The following is an 18,413-nucleotide window of genomic DNA, read 5'->3' as shown; positions in this document are numbered from 1 at the left end:
TTTGCTTTCATCATCATCATCATCTTGCCCCTAAACTGTTTCTTCCACCTCACCAGCAATATCGAGTTTTGTTGGATCATCTTCCAACGTCTTTGTTTTGATAAATAATTTCTTTTGGTATGATTTGAAACCTTAAAATTATTTGAACAAAAAAACTTCTTTTATCGGTAGAACAGAAAAAAACCCTAAAACGTGCTTAGACTAACTTGAATATATGATATTTTAAAATTATAGAGAAATATTATTTCATTTATATCGAATTTGATCATAGTGGGTGAATTTCTATTTAGTATGAATTTAAAAATAAAATAAGAAAAAAATAAACATATATATTTATCATTTAATTTATAATCATTCAGGTAAAAAATTTTAAAAATTATTTATGCGAAATATTCAATATGAGTTCGGTGTGAATTTTAATATTAGAAAATAGAACCCAATAGTCAACTCAAAATTAGAATGTTCTAGAGAAGCTAAACTATGCTAAGGTCGGGGCCATCAGATCGGATTGCAAGCAACGTGGAGCCCATGAAAACCGCAAAACTGATTGACCCAACCAACGACACTCCTATTTATAGCGAGAGGCCATGCCTATCGTCCCTTTACCTAGAAAGTAAACCCTAAAACTGAAAACAAAGCATGACGGTGAACCATGAGCAGCAGTTCTTGTAATTGCTCGAGTTACTTTGATGCGCGAGAGCGAGATGGAGAGATCAAGGGCTTGTTTTTCCTCGATAAGACACAGCGGGATACCGAAGGTCAACGCAGGACTGATTTGCGCTTTTTGGATCTGGAAAGAGGTGAAATCTCTGACGTTTTGAGTACGATGCCACCTGATGTTCCTCTTGGTCCCACTGTGGTTACCTGTGGCAACCACGCTTACGCCATTGGGGGAAAGATCCTTGGGGGTAGTATCTTTCGTTCATTAAACCATGTTTTCCGCTTTGATTTTAAGCACGCTGAACGTGCGTGGAGAAAAGTTACTTCTATGCTGTACCGTCGGAGTCTTCCCGAGGCTCTTGCTCCACAAGGAAAGATTTACGTCTTCCGTGGATCTCGTGATTGTTTTGGCGAGGTTTACGATATAAGTGGGGATAGTTGGGTTCCATTGTGCGTCCCTTCTATTGCGGAATATTCAGGAATAAGTGGCCCTGTTCTCCTAGATTCTTCCAGATCTCGGATTTTGGTGCACTTCTCTCGCGATAGATATAGATCTCTTTACGCCTATAACTATAATGATAAATCATGGGTTTGCCTCGATCCAAAATTTCCTGACTGGTCTCCCACAGTGGGAATCGCGGGCAATGTGCTTTATGTTTTCCATGAGATTTCTTACGAGATCTGTTCTTGGAAGGCGTATGATGTGCAGGATAAGAAATGGTTGCCGGTCAAGTGGTTAACAGAATTTTCATTACATCAACCAGTGAGTGCCCCTATGGGCCCCCCTCTGATTCATTTGGGCAATGACAAGTGGTGTATGGTTTGGCACAGCTGTACGCTTAAATGTTTTGAGTACCTTATATTCAGAATGTGCCGCAACGGGCATGGAGGGATATATGCAGCTGCAGTGGGCGGAGATAGAACCTCTGCTTCATTTCGATCCGTTAATCATACAATATTGATGCCCTAAATGAAGGTTAGAGCCCCCTTCATATCGTAATTATTTATACCCTTGATAAGTGACTGATTATGCATTTGCCAATGCTGCTTGTAATTATATTTGGTTTGCTCTAAATGAAGATTCCCCCTCCTCTTGTAGGCCTCAGCCAGAACGCATGGTGTATAGAATTGAGTCAAGACTCATGTTGATGGTGAAGGAAAAACTTTGAAGACACTGTCAATTATCTTGGTTGAAACTTTGAACTAATTGGGTACTTTCTTTTGGATACCCAGACTAACACATTGACGAAGCATAAAAAAAAAAAAACAAGTTAAAGACTACAAAAGTAACATCTGACTATATACTATTCTCATTTTGCAGTCCTTTCACTATTATTCACTTCTTTTAAGGTCCCTTCTATATATAATATCACCAGTTTGATTTTTTATATAATCAATTTCTTTTAATATTTTATTTTTATTTTTAAAATTAAATAAAAACTTCATTTATATATTTATGTCTTGTTTTGTTCGTCATATTTGAATAAAACAACTAATTGAATAAATTTTAATTATGTGCACTCGATTTTTTTTTAAATTGATGGTTGCTAAATGATGATTGGGTGGTGTCATTAATGGAATGACGGCATCATTATAGAAAACATGTCATTTTCGTACAATATTTTACTGTTAAATTATTTTTGTATTGAATAATTCTTTTGCGTTAATTTTAAATCTGTTTTCTTCAGAATTGGTTGGTTCTTATCTGGTGGGCCTTACTAAGAGCATAAGAAAGACACCTGTATTGATTAAGGGTGGGTGGGCATTCGATCGAGTCGAATCGATTTAAAAGAATTCAGGTTAATTGAGTTGATAATCGTATTTTAGCAATTGAACTTAATTTAAATTTTTTTAATTGAATTGAGTAAAAAAAATTTGAGTCAAGTTAACCAATCTTATCATTTATACTTAATGGGTAAACATTTATCAAAACGATATAATTTTGTCTTTAAACTGAATGGTTTTGACTTTTAGAGAATGTAAACATTTATTAAAACAGCGTAGTTTTGTATTTTCTTATTCAGATTTTTAGATAACTTGAATTGTGTAATTTATATTTGAGTTAGATCGAAAAATATGATTTTTTTATTCGAGTAGATCCAGATAACTCGAACTATTTAATTCAAAATTTGAATTTTTTTATTATATTTTTCGGATACCGAATAACTTGATTAGCTTGAATTGTGTAATTTACATTGACAATGTCAAAACTATTTATACAAGCACTAGCACCAAATGCTAGTAAGAATCTTTAGGGCCAAATTTATTTATTTTTAGAATTAAGACTAAATTGATAGAATGTACAAATATTGAATTGAAAATAGTGTTATTAGGTCAATAAAAAAAGGTCACATCAAACTTCCGTTATCAATTTAAAGGCATGGTGACTAAAAAAATTAATTTTGAAAACTTTAATAGCTAAATCAATTTTTTTTTATAGTTAGGTGTCTAAAAAACACTCTCATAGTTTAGTGACTATTCATGTAGTTTATACTAGTCACGTAATCTATCCATTTCAGATTTAATGGCTTAGTGACTAAAAAATAAATTTGAATAGTTTAATGATCAAATTGAGAAGTTTCAAAATTTGATGATTAAAATAGAGAAACATATGAAAAATTCAACAACTAATTAGGTAGTTTACCCAACAAAGTAATATTTAAAGTAAAGAAATGACAATCACAATCACAATAAGAATGATGAGAATCAAAATAATTTTGATAAGTAAATCATTTTAAGCCATAAATTTATGGGGCACCAAATGGTTCCTTGTTTGCTTGGGTTCATGCCATTTGTAATGACACCATGTGGCACTGCCTTGCTACATGCTTATCTGCCTCTATCCTTCTGGTTCCCTTTTTGAGGTGAGGAATTTTGTCTGCATGCAGAAGGTTGTTAGGGCCACTTTGAGGCTTTGAGCAGTGGACGCCTAAAAATAGCAATGTACGCTGATGCTTGGTTCTCCTTCCCAAGAGTGGCTAGAAGCATGATCGACCCTTTCACCTCATTGCTTTGATTAGTAAACCCTAGATGGGAGTTAGCCTTCTTTACTTGCTGCTTGTCCAATTCCAATTTGTTGAAAGGCTTTCACGACACTGCCAATGTAACACACTTTCACAATTGGAGTATCCTACCAACATTAGTCGAAGAAACTATACCACTGCTATGCAGACATGGAGGAGTTGATGACTTCCAGTCATGTATTTGCAGTCACAAATTGAGATAAAAATTAAGTGCCAATGTGTCTCTATGCATATGGATGAGGGGAAACAACTTGCACTTGAGGGTATCAGAGGCTCTCGTGTTCCTCATATAGCTCTTAAATTAATGCAGATCCTCCATTCCCGATATGTTTCCTTTGGCAACTTGAAGTTGCATCCTTCTGGCCATATGGATGAGGGAAGCTACGTCCATTCCTTCTGGCCACACTCCTCGTCTATCCTTTCTGCTCCGGTGGGGTAACCCTTGAAGCTGCATCCTCATGTCCTGGTGCCAGATTTTTTCACCATGTGAGATCATCTAATTCTTTATAAAATTACTTATTTCAAAATTAAATTGTTGACTTTTATGAATAAGTTAGTCATGTAATTTATTAATTCACATAATTACTTGGAAGTAGCCAGGAAACTGGGAACCAGATAGCAATGGCGTGGCGGCTCATCAAGTCTTCCAATTCCAACCAAAAGTCTCCACTTCCCTACGCCACAGAAAATTTATAGGATAAATTCTGCTATTAGTCCCTATATTATGCTTAAATTATGGATTTAGTCCCTATATTTCAATTTGGTCATTTTCAGTACTTATACTTTTAGAATTTTTAAAATTTTGGCTTTGCCCAAATGGTAGCTACTAAAGTCATTTATTTTATTTTCAAAATTTGATGCAACAACCGTATTATTGCATGTGTAACTTGATTTCAACTTATTATTTCTATATATTATTCACAAAAAAATAAGTTAATAGATTTAACTTTTGTCGTTTTGCATTAAGATTGAACTTTCGGAATTAAAAAATATAGCAGCTAAGAATAATACAATTGAAGAACATAAACTAAAACTACAACTTTACACATAATACAAGATTAATAGTAGAATTTAACCAAATAGATTTAACTGTTACTATTTGGTCAAGACTAAAGTTTCAATATTTGAAAAGACAAGGACTAAAATCGACAAATTTTAAAAGCACATGCAAGCTTTTCAGAATCGGTCTGGTGGTTGAACTGATCAAGCTACTAATTCGCAGTCTGGGTGGTTCAATTAAATAAATCATTAACAAATTTATAAAAATATTAAAAATCAATTCAACAACTTTATATCAGCTCATGGCTCAACCGGTCTAAAGTCTTTTTCCAGACTAATACCTTGGTAGAGTCTTGATCCGATCTGGTTCATATAACCATGAATATAAGGACTAAAATTGATCAAATTAAATTAAAGTTAGTAAATCCATATCATACTCAAAATACAGCGTCTAACATCAAAATTTTACCAAAATTAAACGTTTCCCCGACAAGTGTCAATTCCTTCTCTCTTGATAGCACCAAATATGAACAATCATCATTGAAAACCATCATCTCCAGTTGTTTCAATATTTTTTCACTAATGGCCGACGTAGTTGTATCTCCTCTTCTACAAGTAGTCTTTGAAAAATTGGCCAACCCTTTAATAAACGAGATTGCCAACAGTCTTGGCCTCAAAAAAGAGGTAAAGAAGCTTCAAAGAATCTTATTTATAATTCAAGCAGTACTTGCAGATGCTGAAGAACAACAATTAACCAATAAAGCTCTCACAATTTGGTTATCTCACAATTTGGTTAACTGAACTTAAAGAAGTTGCTTATGATATGGAAGATTTGCTTGATGAATTCTCTCTTCAATCTATTCAATATAGGGACCATAGTACCATTGCTCAACAGGTACGTTCTTTTATACCTTCTTTGGTAAAAGCAGCTGATTGTATAGATTTATTACCCAGATTAAAACAAATCAAGGAGACATTACAGGTTTTAGCTGAAGAAATGTCTAGTTTCAATTTGAGTAATAAGGGTATTAGAAAAAGAGGGGTAAGGCAAACTGGGTCTTTTATAGTTGAATCAGAGGTTTTTGGGAGAGAAAAGGATAAAGTTAGGGTAATAGAAGAATTATTATCAAGCAATAATGGGTCTTCAATGGGGGATGTATCAGTTGTTTCCATTGTTGGTTTGGGTGGTATTGGGAAGACAACACTTGCTCAATTAGTGTATAATAATCCCATAGTCGTATCGTATTTTGATTTGAAGATTTGGGTTTGTGTTAATGATGATTTTGATGTTGGGAAAATCATGGTTTCCATTATAGAATCTGTTAGTAAAAGCAGATGTGATGTTTTGGGGATGGATGTATTGCAGCTTAGATTACAAGAGTTGCTTCTCGGGAAGAGATACTTGTTAGTGTTGGATGATATTTGGAATGAAGACGACGGGGAATGGGAGAATTTACGGATGTCGTTGAGAAATGGTGTGGAAGGGAGTAGAGTCGTCGTCACTACACGTAGTAAAAAAGTGGCATTGATAATGGAATCGGTGTACACACATCAATTGGAAGGTTTATCAGATGATGATTGTTGGGGTTTGTTCAAGCAACGAGCTTTTGGAAGTAACGGAAAGGAACATCACAATTTGTTTCCTATCGGCAAGCAAATTGTCAAGAAGTGTGGTGGTGTGCCTTTAGCTGCTAAGACTTTAGGAAGCTTAATGCGATTCAAACGAAACGAAAGAGAGTGGTTGATTGTTCAAGAGAGTGATCTTTGGGATGTATCCCAAACCGAAAATGGAATTTTACCGGCCTTAAGATTGAGTTATAGCCACTTACCATCACATTTGAAAGCTTGCTTCGCTTACTGTGCGATATTTCCTAGGAATTACATAATAAAACGAGAGAAGTTAATCCAGTTGTGGATTGCAGCCGGTGTAATTCAATCACCGGAAGGAAGAAGGTCGTTAAAATATTTGGGAAATGAATATTTCGAGGATTTGGTATGGATGTTTTTCTTTCAAGACATTCAAAGGAGTGGAAGTGGCTACATAACAGATTGCAAGATGCATGATCTTATTCATGATCTTGCACAGTCAATAGTGGGACATGAATTCAAGAGGTTGGAGCATGATAATATGACAGAAGATCTATCTGAAGTTCGTCATTCAACGGTGGTTTGTAATTTCAACTTATATACAGTCCCGGAAGCTCTGTATGCAGCAAAAAAGTTACGATCGCTCCTCTTATTGCTCCCAAAAGGTGACCTCGGAGAAGTTCCTAGTGAAATTTTTTCAAGTTTTAGACATTTGAGGGTCCTGGATTTAAGTGGTAGTGGCATAAAAAAGCTGCATGATTCGATTTCTTCCACTATATTTTTGAGATATCTTGACATCTCTAACACCCATATTGAAAATTTACCGGAAGGTATCTGCAACCTTCGTAACTTGCAAGTGTTGAACCTTTCCGATTGCTATAATCTCACTGCACTACCATGTGATATAGTCAAATTGTATAAACTGAGACATTTGATGATAAATGGCTGTGAAAGACTCGTTACAATGCCCCCTTGGATAGGAAAACTCGAGTACCTTCGAACATTGCATACGTTTATTGTGGGAAATGGTGAAGGTCAACATCTTAACCAGCTGCAAAATCTAAACCTTGGTGGAGAGCTTAATATTAGACAGTTACAGAATGTACAGGATGCAACAGAGGCAATGGAAGCTAACTTGATCGGAAAACGAAACCTTCAGTCACTGAGTCTATGTTGGGAAAGTGATGTTAACAGTCTAAATGACGGTATTTCCAATGATGACTGGCTAGAAGTGCTCAACCACCTCCAACCACATCAATTTCTTGAAAAGTTGTCTATCAGAGGGTACCAAGGAATCTACTTGCCTAGATGGATGACTGTTCAGAAACCAAATATAATCGAACTCAGGTTGATTAGCTGCCATAGATGTAAATATCTCCCTTTGTTGGGACAGCTTTCCCTCCTTAAGGTCCTGTACTTGCAAGGAATGGAAGCGGTGAAAAACATTGGAGCTGAATTCTACGGAGAAAGCATGGGTAGACCATTCCCTTCATTAGAAGTGCTAACACTAACAGATTTCCCTTCTCTAGAATTCTGGTGGGGTTTCAACAGGAGAGAAGAATTCCCTTCTTTGGTCAAACTGACAATCAAGAAATGCTCCAAGTTGCAAAACATGCCATGGATGCCATTGCTTCAACATCTGGAGCTGCACAGCTGCAACGAAATGGTACTACGGTCAGCATCTAACCTGACTTCTCTAAGCACCCTTGTGGTAGGTGATTTTGTAGAGCCCTTGATCTTCTTGGAGAAGCTGCTCCAAAACAATCCTCTTCTCATGTCTCTTAAGATTAGTTCTTGTCCAAAACTTCACTCGATCCCTCCAAGTTTAGAGAAACTCACCAGCCTGAAATCATTAGCAATTTGCTGGTGCGAAGAGCTACATTCATTACCTCGAGGATTGCAAAACCTTACCTCATTGGAGTCCCTGGAGATCATTGAATGTCCTAGTCTTGTTTCCTTGTCCGAGGATATACAAGGCCTGCGGTCCCTACGATCATTATCAATTGAGATGTGCAGTAATCTCAAGTCCTTACCAACAGAGTTGCAGTTCCTTACTGCCCTTGAGCACTTAACCATAATGTACTGTCCAAATTTGGCTTCTCTACCCGACAGTTTCCAACATCTATCGAGCCTCAAGAGTGTATCAATTTTGAACTGTCCGGAGCTGAATTGTCTCCCCGATGGGTTGCAATATGTATCTTCAATGCAGAATCTAGAAATCCGCAGCTGCCCAGGTCTGCTCGCTCTGCCAGAATGGATAGCAGAACTACCCTCACTTAGATCTTTGGCATTATCAGATTGTCATAATTTAAGTTCCCTCCCAAGTGGTCTGCAATCTGTTGGTTCACTTCAGCATTTGTCTATTCTAGAATGTCCAGCTCTGGAAGAGAGGTGCAGGAAGGATATTGGTGAAGATTGGCCTAAAATAAGCCATGTTGCTCATGTCTATATTGGATCAAGAGAGTCCCAAGGCAGCTCATCTCATTAAAGGTCTGCAAAATTTCCTTTCATTGCTCTCCGTTTTGCCAGTTCTTTACTTTCCATTTCATGCATGCATTATGTATGGATGCGTGCGTGAATGTGTATATGTGTGTGTGCATGCTCGTGTGTGTATGTAATTATGTTTGTATGTATGTTCATGCACGCGCCAATGTATGTTATTTTTATCTAGTCTTACTAAGAGTTTCTTTAATGTCTTGAACAAATTGCAGATTGGGAACTGCAATTGCTTGCTTATTAATGTAGTTGAAGCAAGACCAACGAGTTCAGCAATGGATGATATTCTTGTAGATATTTCTTTAGAAACAAATTTAATACTGTAGATATTTCAAATATCATGTGTAAAAATTTGAGTCTTTAGTGGGTAAAAGTATTACGAAGGTCCTTGTACTAGAAGTGAGATTGCATTTTGACCCATCTATTCAAAAAATATCCAAATTAATTCTTATATGTTAAAGCAAAGAGTAAATTGATCATTTTTGTTAAAAGTTTCATCTATTTATACTGTTAAAAACTGACCTGACTAATAGAATAACTAGACAGTAACTTGTGGCGATGCCACTTTTACCTCATACTAATAGTAAAAATTGAAGATTTTTAATGGAAAGATCAATTTATTTTTTGATCTAATATACAAAGATTGATTTGTTCACTTTTTAAGTACAATTCGACTATTAATACAAGGGTCTCTATAGTACTTTTATCATCTTTTGTGTGTATTTACAAAGTGAAAACTTGGCTGCATCAAAAAAAAAAAAGAAAAGAAAAGAAGATAGGTACAGAAATATTATCATATTGATAATAATTATTTTCACATATTTCCATAATTGTTTGTATTACATATATAAATAAGGAACGATTCACTTAAAAACAGTTAGGCAAATGGGAAGACGAAGTTCATTGAAAGCTTCAAAACCCAAAAACGGTACATATGGTGGCCCGAAGGCAGCAGTACAAATGATTCTACAGGCAACCCCGAACGAAAACTCATGCCCATTACGCACACGATCATCTCCTGAAAGACACCTTCATGCATCATGAATTTGTACCAAATGATTTTACAGTATAAGTGGATCCATACTCTCTTTGTATCTTTATAAATTAATTCAACGGGAGAGTACCATTTACGAGTGGCATTGCCGGTTCAGGGTTGCCGTACTTGTCTGCAGGTTGTACAAGAAGAATTCATCAGTTACAAAAGTTGAGGAACCCCATAGTTATCAATAGTAACAACACAGTGGAGGAACAAGGAAAAAAATGAAGATAATAGAAAAAACTAATGAGATGCAAGGGCAGAATGAAGTTGACATACCAACAGCACGATCAGGTTTTTGTTTGTATTCGACATTAACGCGATGAGCTGCTCGCAACATTATTAACTTTCCCGAGCTGTGGTGATCCGATGTAAATATGTGCAATATGAGCTATTTTTGGCCAATCCTTACCTAAGTTTTTCTTGCAATGCTCTTCAAGCCTTGGACATTCATGAATCGAGAGACGCTGAAGGGTGTCCAGGCTCTGAAAACCTTCTGGAAGTGAGTTTATATTAGGACAATCTGATATTGCCAAAGATCTAAGAATCGAAAGATCTGCAATCCACTCCGGCAACATGCGTAAACCTGGACAACCATGTATTTCAAGATTTTGGAGTGTTGTAACATGTTTAACACTTTCAGGCAAAGATGATAGCTCCGGGCAGCATAAAATGGACAAACTCCTCAGCATGGAAAGGTTATGCCACTCAGTTGGCAAACACACCAGATTTGGACAGTACATGATGGTTAATTGTTCGAGAGAAGTAAGATGTAGCAGTCCAACGGGTAATGATCTTAGGTTACTGCAGTTCTCGATGGATAAATATTTGAGGGAAATTAACCCGTCGATATGATGGGGTGAAGTAGAAAGGCCATGGCATTCACTGATCTCTAGAGACTGCAAACAGGTTAGATTCTGCAATTGTTGTGGCAAAGATGAGAGCTCGTCACACCAACGAATTGTCAAAGATGTTAGGGACACAAGGCTCCCCAAACTCTGTGGGATGCAGCAAAGGTTGGGACAAGAGCTGATAGTTAGAGACAAGAGATGAACATTGCTCCGAAGCAAGTTATCCAATAGAATTAATTGTCCAGTAAAGCCACCAATGATGAGCACAGATAGCGAGGTTATATTTCCTGCTGACATTAATATAGATTCATTGCAACTCTGCAACTCTAAATGCCTAAGCGCCGCAAATCGCGGCATGTTCATCAACTTAGGACATTTATTGATGATTAATTTGACAAGGGAGGGGAATTCTTCACCTCCACTTATACCCCACCAGAATTCCAGATCAGGGAAGTCTATGAGGGATAACTCCTTTAATGATGCAAACAATTTCTTCTTGTTTTCCCCGTAGAACTCTCTGCCTATATTCTTCACGCAATCCATTCCATGCATATGGATGATCTCTAGTACTGGAAGTTGACCTAAAGCAGGGAGATGTTCACATCTTTTGCAGTTCATCAACACTATTTTAGTTAAAACAGGCAGTGAAGGAGTCTTTATCCAGCTTGGAAGATGGATTCCTGGATACCCTTTTATTGACAAATGTTTGAGATTTTTTGATGGTTGCAAGCAGTCAAGCACGTTCTCACCTAATTTGCAGTTAGAATCGTTTTGAACTTTCAAGTCCAGCCGCTTATGATCATCACCCCATGACAGCTCCAGCGAATGAAGGTTTTTCATACCCAAGATTACTGCTCTAATTTCTTGTTTCACATCCTCCAAGTTCTTGATTGTCAGCTCACCCCTAAGCTGCAGCCTCGCCAACTGTTTAAAGTTATCGGTCTTGTTTGATACGATAAAGATCGGCAATGTCTGAAGATGAAATAGCTGACCGATGTTGTCTGGCAAGCAAGTTAACCTTTCGCAATCATTTATGATCAGATGTCTTAGCATGCACAATCTATCTAAGTTCCTTGGCAGACCAGCCAAATCAGAGCAACCTGAAATGTTTAGCACCTCCAATTTGCAGAGGCTACCTATAGTTTCTGGTAATGTTGCAATAAAGGTATTCGACAGGTCAAGGTACCTCAAATGCTTCAAGCAAGAAACTGTGCTTTGCAACCTTTTGATGCCACTATAACTGAGGTCTAGGACTCGCAGGCTCCGAAAATGTGTAAACAGCTTGGCTGGGATTTCACCAGAGTCACCATTGGAAAACAAAAAGATAAGAGTTCGTAACTTCTTTGCCTCATACAAGGCTTCTGGAATGGTACAAGATTCAGAATGGCAAACTACAGATGAGTATCGAACTCTAGCCAGATTTTTCGGCAGGCAACCATGTTCAAATATGAAAAACTCTTCTCCAGCAACAGATTTTGCAAGATCATGAATGAGATCGTGCATTCTGCACTCAACTACATCACCACCGCTGTTTTTCTTCACTTCTTCAAACAAAAACATCCACATTAATTCGTTAAAATAATTGCTCCCGCTGTTCTCAAGAGATGTTCCTTCTTTACGTGATTGAGTGCCTCGCAAAGGGTATTGGCAAGACTGAATTAAGCCTTCCGCAATCCAAAGATGGATTAACTTCTCTTTCTTGATAACGTAGTTCTTTGGAAAGATCGAGCAATACATAAAGCATCCTTTCAGATGCAGTGGCAAATGACTATAACTCAACCTTAAGGCAGGTAATATCCCATTTTCGTCTTCACAAACATTCCAAATCTCATTTTCCTGCACAGATAACCATTCATCTGGCTCTCTTTTGAACCGCATCAGACTCCCGAGTGCCTTTGCTGCTAAAGGAACACCCCCACATTTTCTCACTATTTGTTTTCCAATGGGCAACAGATTTGCGTGGTCCTCTTGATCATTTGCGAAGGCACGTTGCTTGAACAAACCCCAACATTCATCATGAGACAGACCCTTTAAATGGTGAGAAGACATTGTTCCCATAATTGCAGCAACCTTTGCACTTCTTGTTGTGACTATGACTTTGCTTCCCTCTGCACCTAATTTCAGCAAACTTTTAAGCTTATCCCATTCATCAGCATCTTCGTTCCATACATCATCAAGTACAAGCAAATATCTTCTCTTGAATAACAAGTCCCGTAATTTCGACTGAAGAACATCCATCCCTATGAGATCATCACACTTTCTCCTAGTTGCAGATTCTATCATCAAATTAACAATCTTTCTCACATGAAAATCATCATTAACGGACACCCACATCCTGAGTTCATAATTTCCTATCACCCTTTCATCATTATAGACTAGTTGAGCAAGTGTGGTTTTACCAAGTCCCCCTAAACCCACTATGGGAATAACTGAGACAACCTCATTGACTTTACTTTCAGCAGTTAATTGTAGCATGTCTACTATCTTTTCTTTATCTTCTTCTCTCCCTATAACTTCGGATTCAATCACAAAAGAACCAGTTTCTCTTTTCTGTTGACTTTTAATCGCTTTATCGCCATCTTTTCTCTTGAGCTTGAAATTAGACCTCTCATCCAATAACACATCCAATCTCTCCCTAATCTGTTTTAGTTCAGGCAACTTTTTAAGATATGTTATGAAAGGTCTCAAAGAAGGAACAATGTTTGTCACCTGTTCAGTCAAGCTATTATTGTTTTCTTGTATCATCGCTTCAGGACCAAACTCTTCAAGCAAGTCGTCAGCATCAAAAGCTACCTCTCTATGGTCACTTAACCACAACTTTGAACTTTTATCTGTAGCTTGCCACTCTTCGGCATCCTGAAGCACAGTCTGGATAGCGCCCAATGCGCGTTGAAGCTTCTTGATTTCATCCTTGAATCCACATCGATCTGCAATCTCTTTCAGGAACCGAGAGGCTAGCTTTTCAAAGACAATCTGTAGAAGAGGGCACAGAACTATCTCCGCCATAATCTTTTCACACTGCTGGTGAGTTAAAAAGGTTTCAAGCTCCTATCTACTATGGTAAAGTGGATTCTGTAGTACAAGACAATCAATTTTCCTGTCAGCCTTCAGAAGCTGAAAGTGAACACTTCTTTCACGCAACGCGGCTTTGGTCAATCGTTCATAAATTTCACTTGTTTTCCACAATATGGCAACCTATCTTTAGGGTACCTGATTTGCAAGGCAACCTATCTTTAAGGTACCTGATTTGACGGTGCATTTATTTATTAATGACTTTAGTTTTGAGTCTCCGACTATGCTTAACCGAACAATAGGAGGACCTACATATCAGCAAAATTGCTACTGATTTTATGTAAAAAGAACAGTGAATACCCAGTTCCTCATTCAATAAAGAAAAATAATCACTTTCTTTTATTCAATAAAGTAAAATAATGTCAACATGTAAGACTTTTTCAACCATCGCAATTGTGGACAATACCCACTACTGAGGGAGAAAACAACAAATGAACCTGACCTTGAAAGAATGAGGTAAAGAAAAATACTTGGATAGGTAACAAATCACCCATGATTTTGATACAATGCCTAAATACAGGGCATAGATTATGGATCCACAAGCAGGCCCATCAAACACCACCTAATGAGCCAAATCAATCCTCCCAACCCACAAAACACGAAGCACCACAACTCTACAAGAATTTGTTCTATATGAATACTCGCACAGTCACTACAAAATTCTAGAAACAAAAAATCACAAATCTTTTGTTTCTTCGTTACTGCCAGATGAATAAATGTAGGCCCTGCTATATGAAAATGGTTGCAGCAAATTCTGCTGATGAAAGTTGAACTAATGAGCCACCGGCAAAATGTACAGGCAGAACCGTGATAGGAAACTAGCTGCAATCACAAAAATTTCAGTATAAGATTACTTAGTTTCCCTACGAAAATCAAGCCAGAATGCATAAATTAATATATACTTCAGCAGCTAGAGAGATGGCTGATCTCCACTTATTTGCTTGTTTCCATTACTTCTCTTTTTTCCATCTAATTATGTGTTTATCATGGTCCCTTGTTTTGGGGTGAGCAACCTCTCTGATAACCAGAGTCAAACTTACAAATAAAATGCAGAATCAAAATGCATACCATTTATGCCCTCAGCATAAAAAAATTGTAGAGATGAACTCCTGTCACTTGATAGCCAAGGTAATCTCTAGGTTCTTCTCAAGTAGCCAGCCTTTGGGATAAATTAGATTGCTGGTATCTAAATGAATGTGCCAGTTCATGATTCTGGAACAACCGGGTAGTATACCTTCCATTTGACTTTCATCTTCAGCCACTTGCTCTATAAACGTAGTTTCCTGCATAAAAGAAACTGTGAGCAAAGCCAAGAATTGTGCTGCAACATTTCTAGAGAAATTACACAACAGCTTCAAGGTGAGTACTACAAAATGCAACAGTATGATATATACCTGGAAACCCTCCTTCACAGTGTCCAATTGTCGAATTGGGTTTGAGTAGGGGCGTCCCCATCTCTTTGGATCCCATAAAATGCTGCTGTTGAAAGCAAATCCCGACATATCAACATGAAACCTACGAAGTCTTTTACTTTTCTCATTTGTGTGCCACCCGATTACTTGACTTCCATTGCATACCGGACCTTCCAGGATTGCCTTGTTTTTGCTTGGTGCAAGCATGGCAACAGGCCAAGTTCCAAATCGTCTAGAACAAAATAAGGTAAATATTATGATTCATTGTAAAATAGAAACACAAGAATAACATAAAGCAATTCATAACAATTACTTTACAAAATTTATAAAGCAATCCAAAATTGAAAAGCCATATCATCCTAAAAAAAATCAAAATAAAAGTTAATGGACATCTTCATTAACCTTTTACAAAGGGAAAACTTCTAATCAACAGCAAACAATCTTAAGTTAATTCCTTATTTAAAATCTCACGACAAACCGGAAAAAAAATATTCATCAGCAACCAGCAAGGCTGCAATAAACAGAAGATGAACCAAAGGCTAGAACTATAGGATCATCGAAGCTATATGATTACATTGTTATATGAAAATGAAACTAAATCTTGTTACCATAGTAAAGAGGTAACATGCTGATATGATTCACAAACAAAAATACTAATGCATTAAGTAATGACAATAATTTTCAGATAGTTAATCACTAAATATAAACCAAAATTACTTCCCCTTTTCAATAAATACATCCCATTTTCAACTGCCCAGCAAAACAAAATGTTCATAAAAAAAAATCAACAATTATTGTAATCACAAAACATTCCCCAAAAAAATTAATGAAGAAAATTGAAAAAGCTAAAATTACCTAATAGTTCTCAAGCTTTCAAACAACTCCACCGTGTAGACATTGTCATCGTCGGCGAAAAACACGATCCCATCGACCTTATGCCGTTCAATATGTTCCAAAGCGGCATTCCTTTGATGAACACCTCGATCCTTCGGTTCACTAGGACTGCGCGTGCACACCACGTGCCGATACATAACACCGGTTCTCCTCAAAATCTCTGCCGTCTCAAATGACGCTACTTTCTCCTCCACCACTATCCAAACCAAAGGTGGTTTCACTAACCTCAAAACTTGCCCTAACCTGTTCAAGAAATACGCTTGGAATCCCCTGTTATAAGTCGGCGTAACGACAATTAATTGCTTTAACGGCGGCCCGATTAAATCGTCAACTTCCTTGGGTTCTTGCAATCTGGTATGAATGCCCAATGACACAGAGGTAACAATCTGATCGTCCAATAGGAGGTCAACATGTGGCGGCTTGAGTTCCGGGAATGCGAAATCCTCGGCTCGGATATCGGTATCCATGTTTCCAAACAGCGTGATTCCAAAAACGAACCCTATAAGGAAAAAGAAGAGACACCAGCACAAAGATCGCCGCCATCCTTTGCGGTAGACTAGATTTAAGGCAGTGAATAACAGCGGTAAATGCCTTGAAGAGGAATGTTTGCTGTTCCCGTTGGGTAAAAACTTGTGAGACGGAGAGGAGAATCCGGCGCCGTTCTGGTAAGAACGGTGGTGATATGCCGGCGACAGAGTTCTACGAATCGAAGCCATCTGATTGGTTGAAAAAATCACAAAAAAAAATTACATTATCGGATCTTTAAAAAAATTAATAAATTACATAATGCGGCCGAAGTCTGAACTGGTTTTCTATTTTTTGAGAGCTGAGTAAAGGGCTCTTCGTCTTCGTCTTTTCTTCGTCTTCGAGAGAGGGTGGACTTAATTTTGTTTTATTTATTTAGATCTAATTGTAGTTTTGGTCCCTGTATTATGTTTGAATTTGAGATCCAGTCTTTGTACTTTAATTTGACATAATTTTGATCCTTCTATTTATATAATATCATATATCTGTTAAAATATTGATATGAATGTTTCTTAATTAAAAAAAAAGTGTAAACTACATGTTTAGTCACCTAATATTATTTTATTTTTATTTTAATCACTTAACTATGAAAATTTTTAATTTAGTCACTAATATTTAAGAAATTATTTTTTTAGCCACTAAACCTTTAAATATTTGTCTTACATTAAGAACAAAGAGGATCATGGCGGTGCCATCGTTGGTCAGGCGACAGTCGGTGGCTAGGGTTTGAAAGAAGGTGTTTTAAAGAAGAGAACAAAGAAGGACTAAAGAGATTATTATTATTTATCTTAATAAATTAGGTGGAAATTTTGTGGCATCAATAAAACATTTTTTTGCTTCCATGTCAACAAAAAAAACCTGCTCATCTAACTAAAAAAAAAAGTAAATTTTGTTGCTTTAGTGATTAATTTGAAAATTTTAATAATTGAGTGACCAAAATAAAAAAAATTAAAAGTTTAGTGACTAACGAGGTACTATATCCAAAAAAAGAAGAAGGTAAGCTAGGTGAAAAAATACATCAAAATTTATCTATGTTAACTATTTAGGTAAAATACTGGTATTATAAAAATAGAGAGATTAGATTAGGTTAAATTAGTGTATATTAAAGTTAGCTAAAATATAATAAAGCAACGAAAACCATGATTTGACAAAATTTAGTTTCGATACTTAAAAAATTAAAATGTAATTCCTATTTTTATAATTTAAAAATCTCAATTCAATCATTAATATTTTAAATATTTTTTGTCAAAAATTGTCAACTTAACATATTAATTAGGCTACTCTTATATGATGTGACATATAATTGACAACAGATAAACATATTATGATAAATTCTGACAAAAATTATTGAATTAAGAATTTTAAATTAAAAAAAAATAGGAAGATTTTAAATTATAGGAGCTAAATCTCAAATTCTGTAAAAGTACAGGGACTAATAGCATGTTTTCACCTTATATGAATTATAATGCGGGAAATAGGAGGACACGTGGCGAGTGATGGTGTGGAAATGCTTTGGTGGCTACCTTCCATGTTATTATTATTGTCGGGTTACGTAGCATTTTTGCTAATCATTAGATAATAATATCAGAAATGTAATTAAAATTATCATAGATTTAACTGCATGTAGTGGGAAATGATTAGAAAAAATAAACTCACTAGGTGGATGATTATTTTAAATTTTGCTACAGTTAGGTGATTAAAGAAATTTGATCATAATTTAGTGATTAAAAGTGTAATTTACCTTAAAAATTATTTTTAGTGTATTTTTATATACAAAAAAATATATGCATGTAACGATATTTGAACCCGATACATAATAAAATTTATTTTTTCAACTTAATCATTTCAATCAAAATTT

General features: G+C 36.3%; 3 protein-coding genes across 5 annotated transcripts; 2 read left to right on the top strand and 1 right to left on the bottom strand.

The window, feature by feature from the left end:
• The first annotated feature begins 595 nt into the window (after positions 1 to 595).
• On the top strand, positions 596 to 2,180 carry LOC107941323 (putative F-box/kelch-repeat protein At4g35120). The gene is made up of 2 exons (XM_016874880.2): positions 596 to 1,636; positions 1,760 to 2,180. Exon 1 carries the CDS (start codon positions 653 to 655, stop codon positions 1,628 to 1,630), a length of 978 nt encoding a protein of 325 aa, XP_016730369.1. The 5' UTR covers positions 596 to 652; the 3' UTR covers positions 1,631 to 1,636; positions 1,760 to 2,180.
• Positions 2,181 to 5,179: 2,999 nt separating this feature from the next.
• On the top strand, positions 5,180 to 9,216 carry LOC107941328 (disease resistance protein RGA2). Its single transcript, XM_016874885.2, has 2 exons — positions 5,180 to 8,759; positions 8,981 to 9,216. The coding sequence occupies exon 1, from the start codon at positions 5,506 to 5,508 to the stop codon at positions 8,755 to 8,757; it is 3,252 nt and encodes a 1,083-aa protein (XP_016730374.1). The 5' UTR covers positions 5,180 to 5,505; the 3' UTR covers positions 8,758 to 8,759; positions 8,981 to 9,216.
• Positions 9,217 to 9,543: 327 nt separating this feature from the next.
• On the bottom strand, positions 9,544 to 16,903 carry LOC107941329 (probable beta-1,4-xylosyltransferase IRX9H). Of its 3 annotated transcripts, none has more exons than XR_005928252.1 (4): positions 14,793 to 15,007; positions 10,081 to 14,546; positions 9,890 to 9,931; positions 9,544 to 9,783 (listed from the first exon to the last, which is right to left on the bottom strand). XR_005928252.1 is itself a non-coding variant. In XM_041114862.1 (4 exons), the coding sequence occupies exons 1-3, from the start codon at positions 16,744 to 16,746 to the stop codon at positions 14,837 to 14,839; spliced, it is 1,176 nt and encodes a 391-aa protein (XP_040970796.1). In that variant the 5' UTR covers positions 16,747 to 16,903; the 3' UTR covers positions 14,041 to 14,546; positions 14,793 to 14,836. The 3 variants fall into 3 exon arrangements, 2 of the variants coding, with proteins under 2 accessions (XP_040970795.1, XP_040970796.1); XM_041114862.1 differs by lacking the exons at positions 9,544 to 9,783; positions 9,890 to 9,931 and adding exons at positions 15,119 to 15,368; positions 15,992 to 16,903 and having other exon boundaries at positions 14,041 to 14,546; XM_041114861.1 differs by having other exon boundaries at positions 9,544 to 9,931.
• Between the last annotated feature and the right edge of the window lie 1,510 nt (positions 16,904 to 18,413).

Source organism: Gossypium hirsutum, chromosome A06 (genome assembly GCF_007990345.1).
Source record: "Gossypium hirsutum isolate 1008001.06 chromosome A06, Gossypium_hirsutum_v2.1, whole genome shotgun sequence".
Lineage (NCBI taxonomy): Eukaryota > Viridiplantae > Streptophyta > Magnoliopsida > Malvales > Malvaceae > Gossypium > Gossypium hirsutum.
The sequence above is the reverse complement of the archived record's forward strand: the minus strand, read 5'-3'. Positions and strand labels throughout refer to the sequence as shown.

Excerpts from the sequence above, each read along its gene's own strand:
- LOC107941329 (XM_041114861.1), bottom strand. The coding sequence starts at position 13,658 with ATGGCGGAGATAGTTCTGTGCCCTCTTCTACAGATTGTCTTTGAAAAG.
- LOC107941323 (XM_016874880.2), top strand. The coding sequence starts at position 653 with ATGAGCAGCAGTTCTTGTAATTGCTCGAGTTACTTTGATGCGCGAGAG.
- LOC107941328 (XM_016874885.2), top strand. The coding sequence starts at position 5,506 with ATGGAAGATTTGCTTGATGAATTCTCTCTTCAATCTATTCAATATAGG.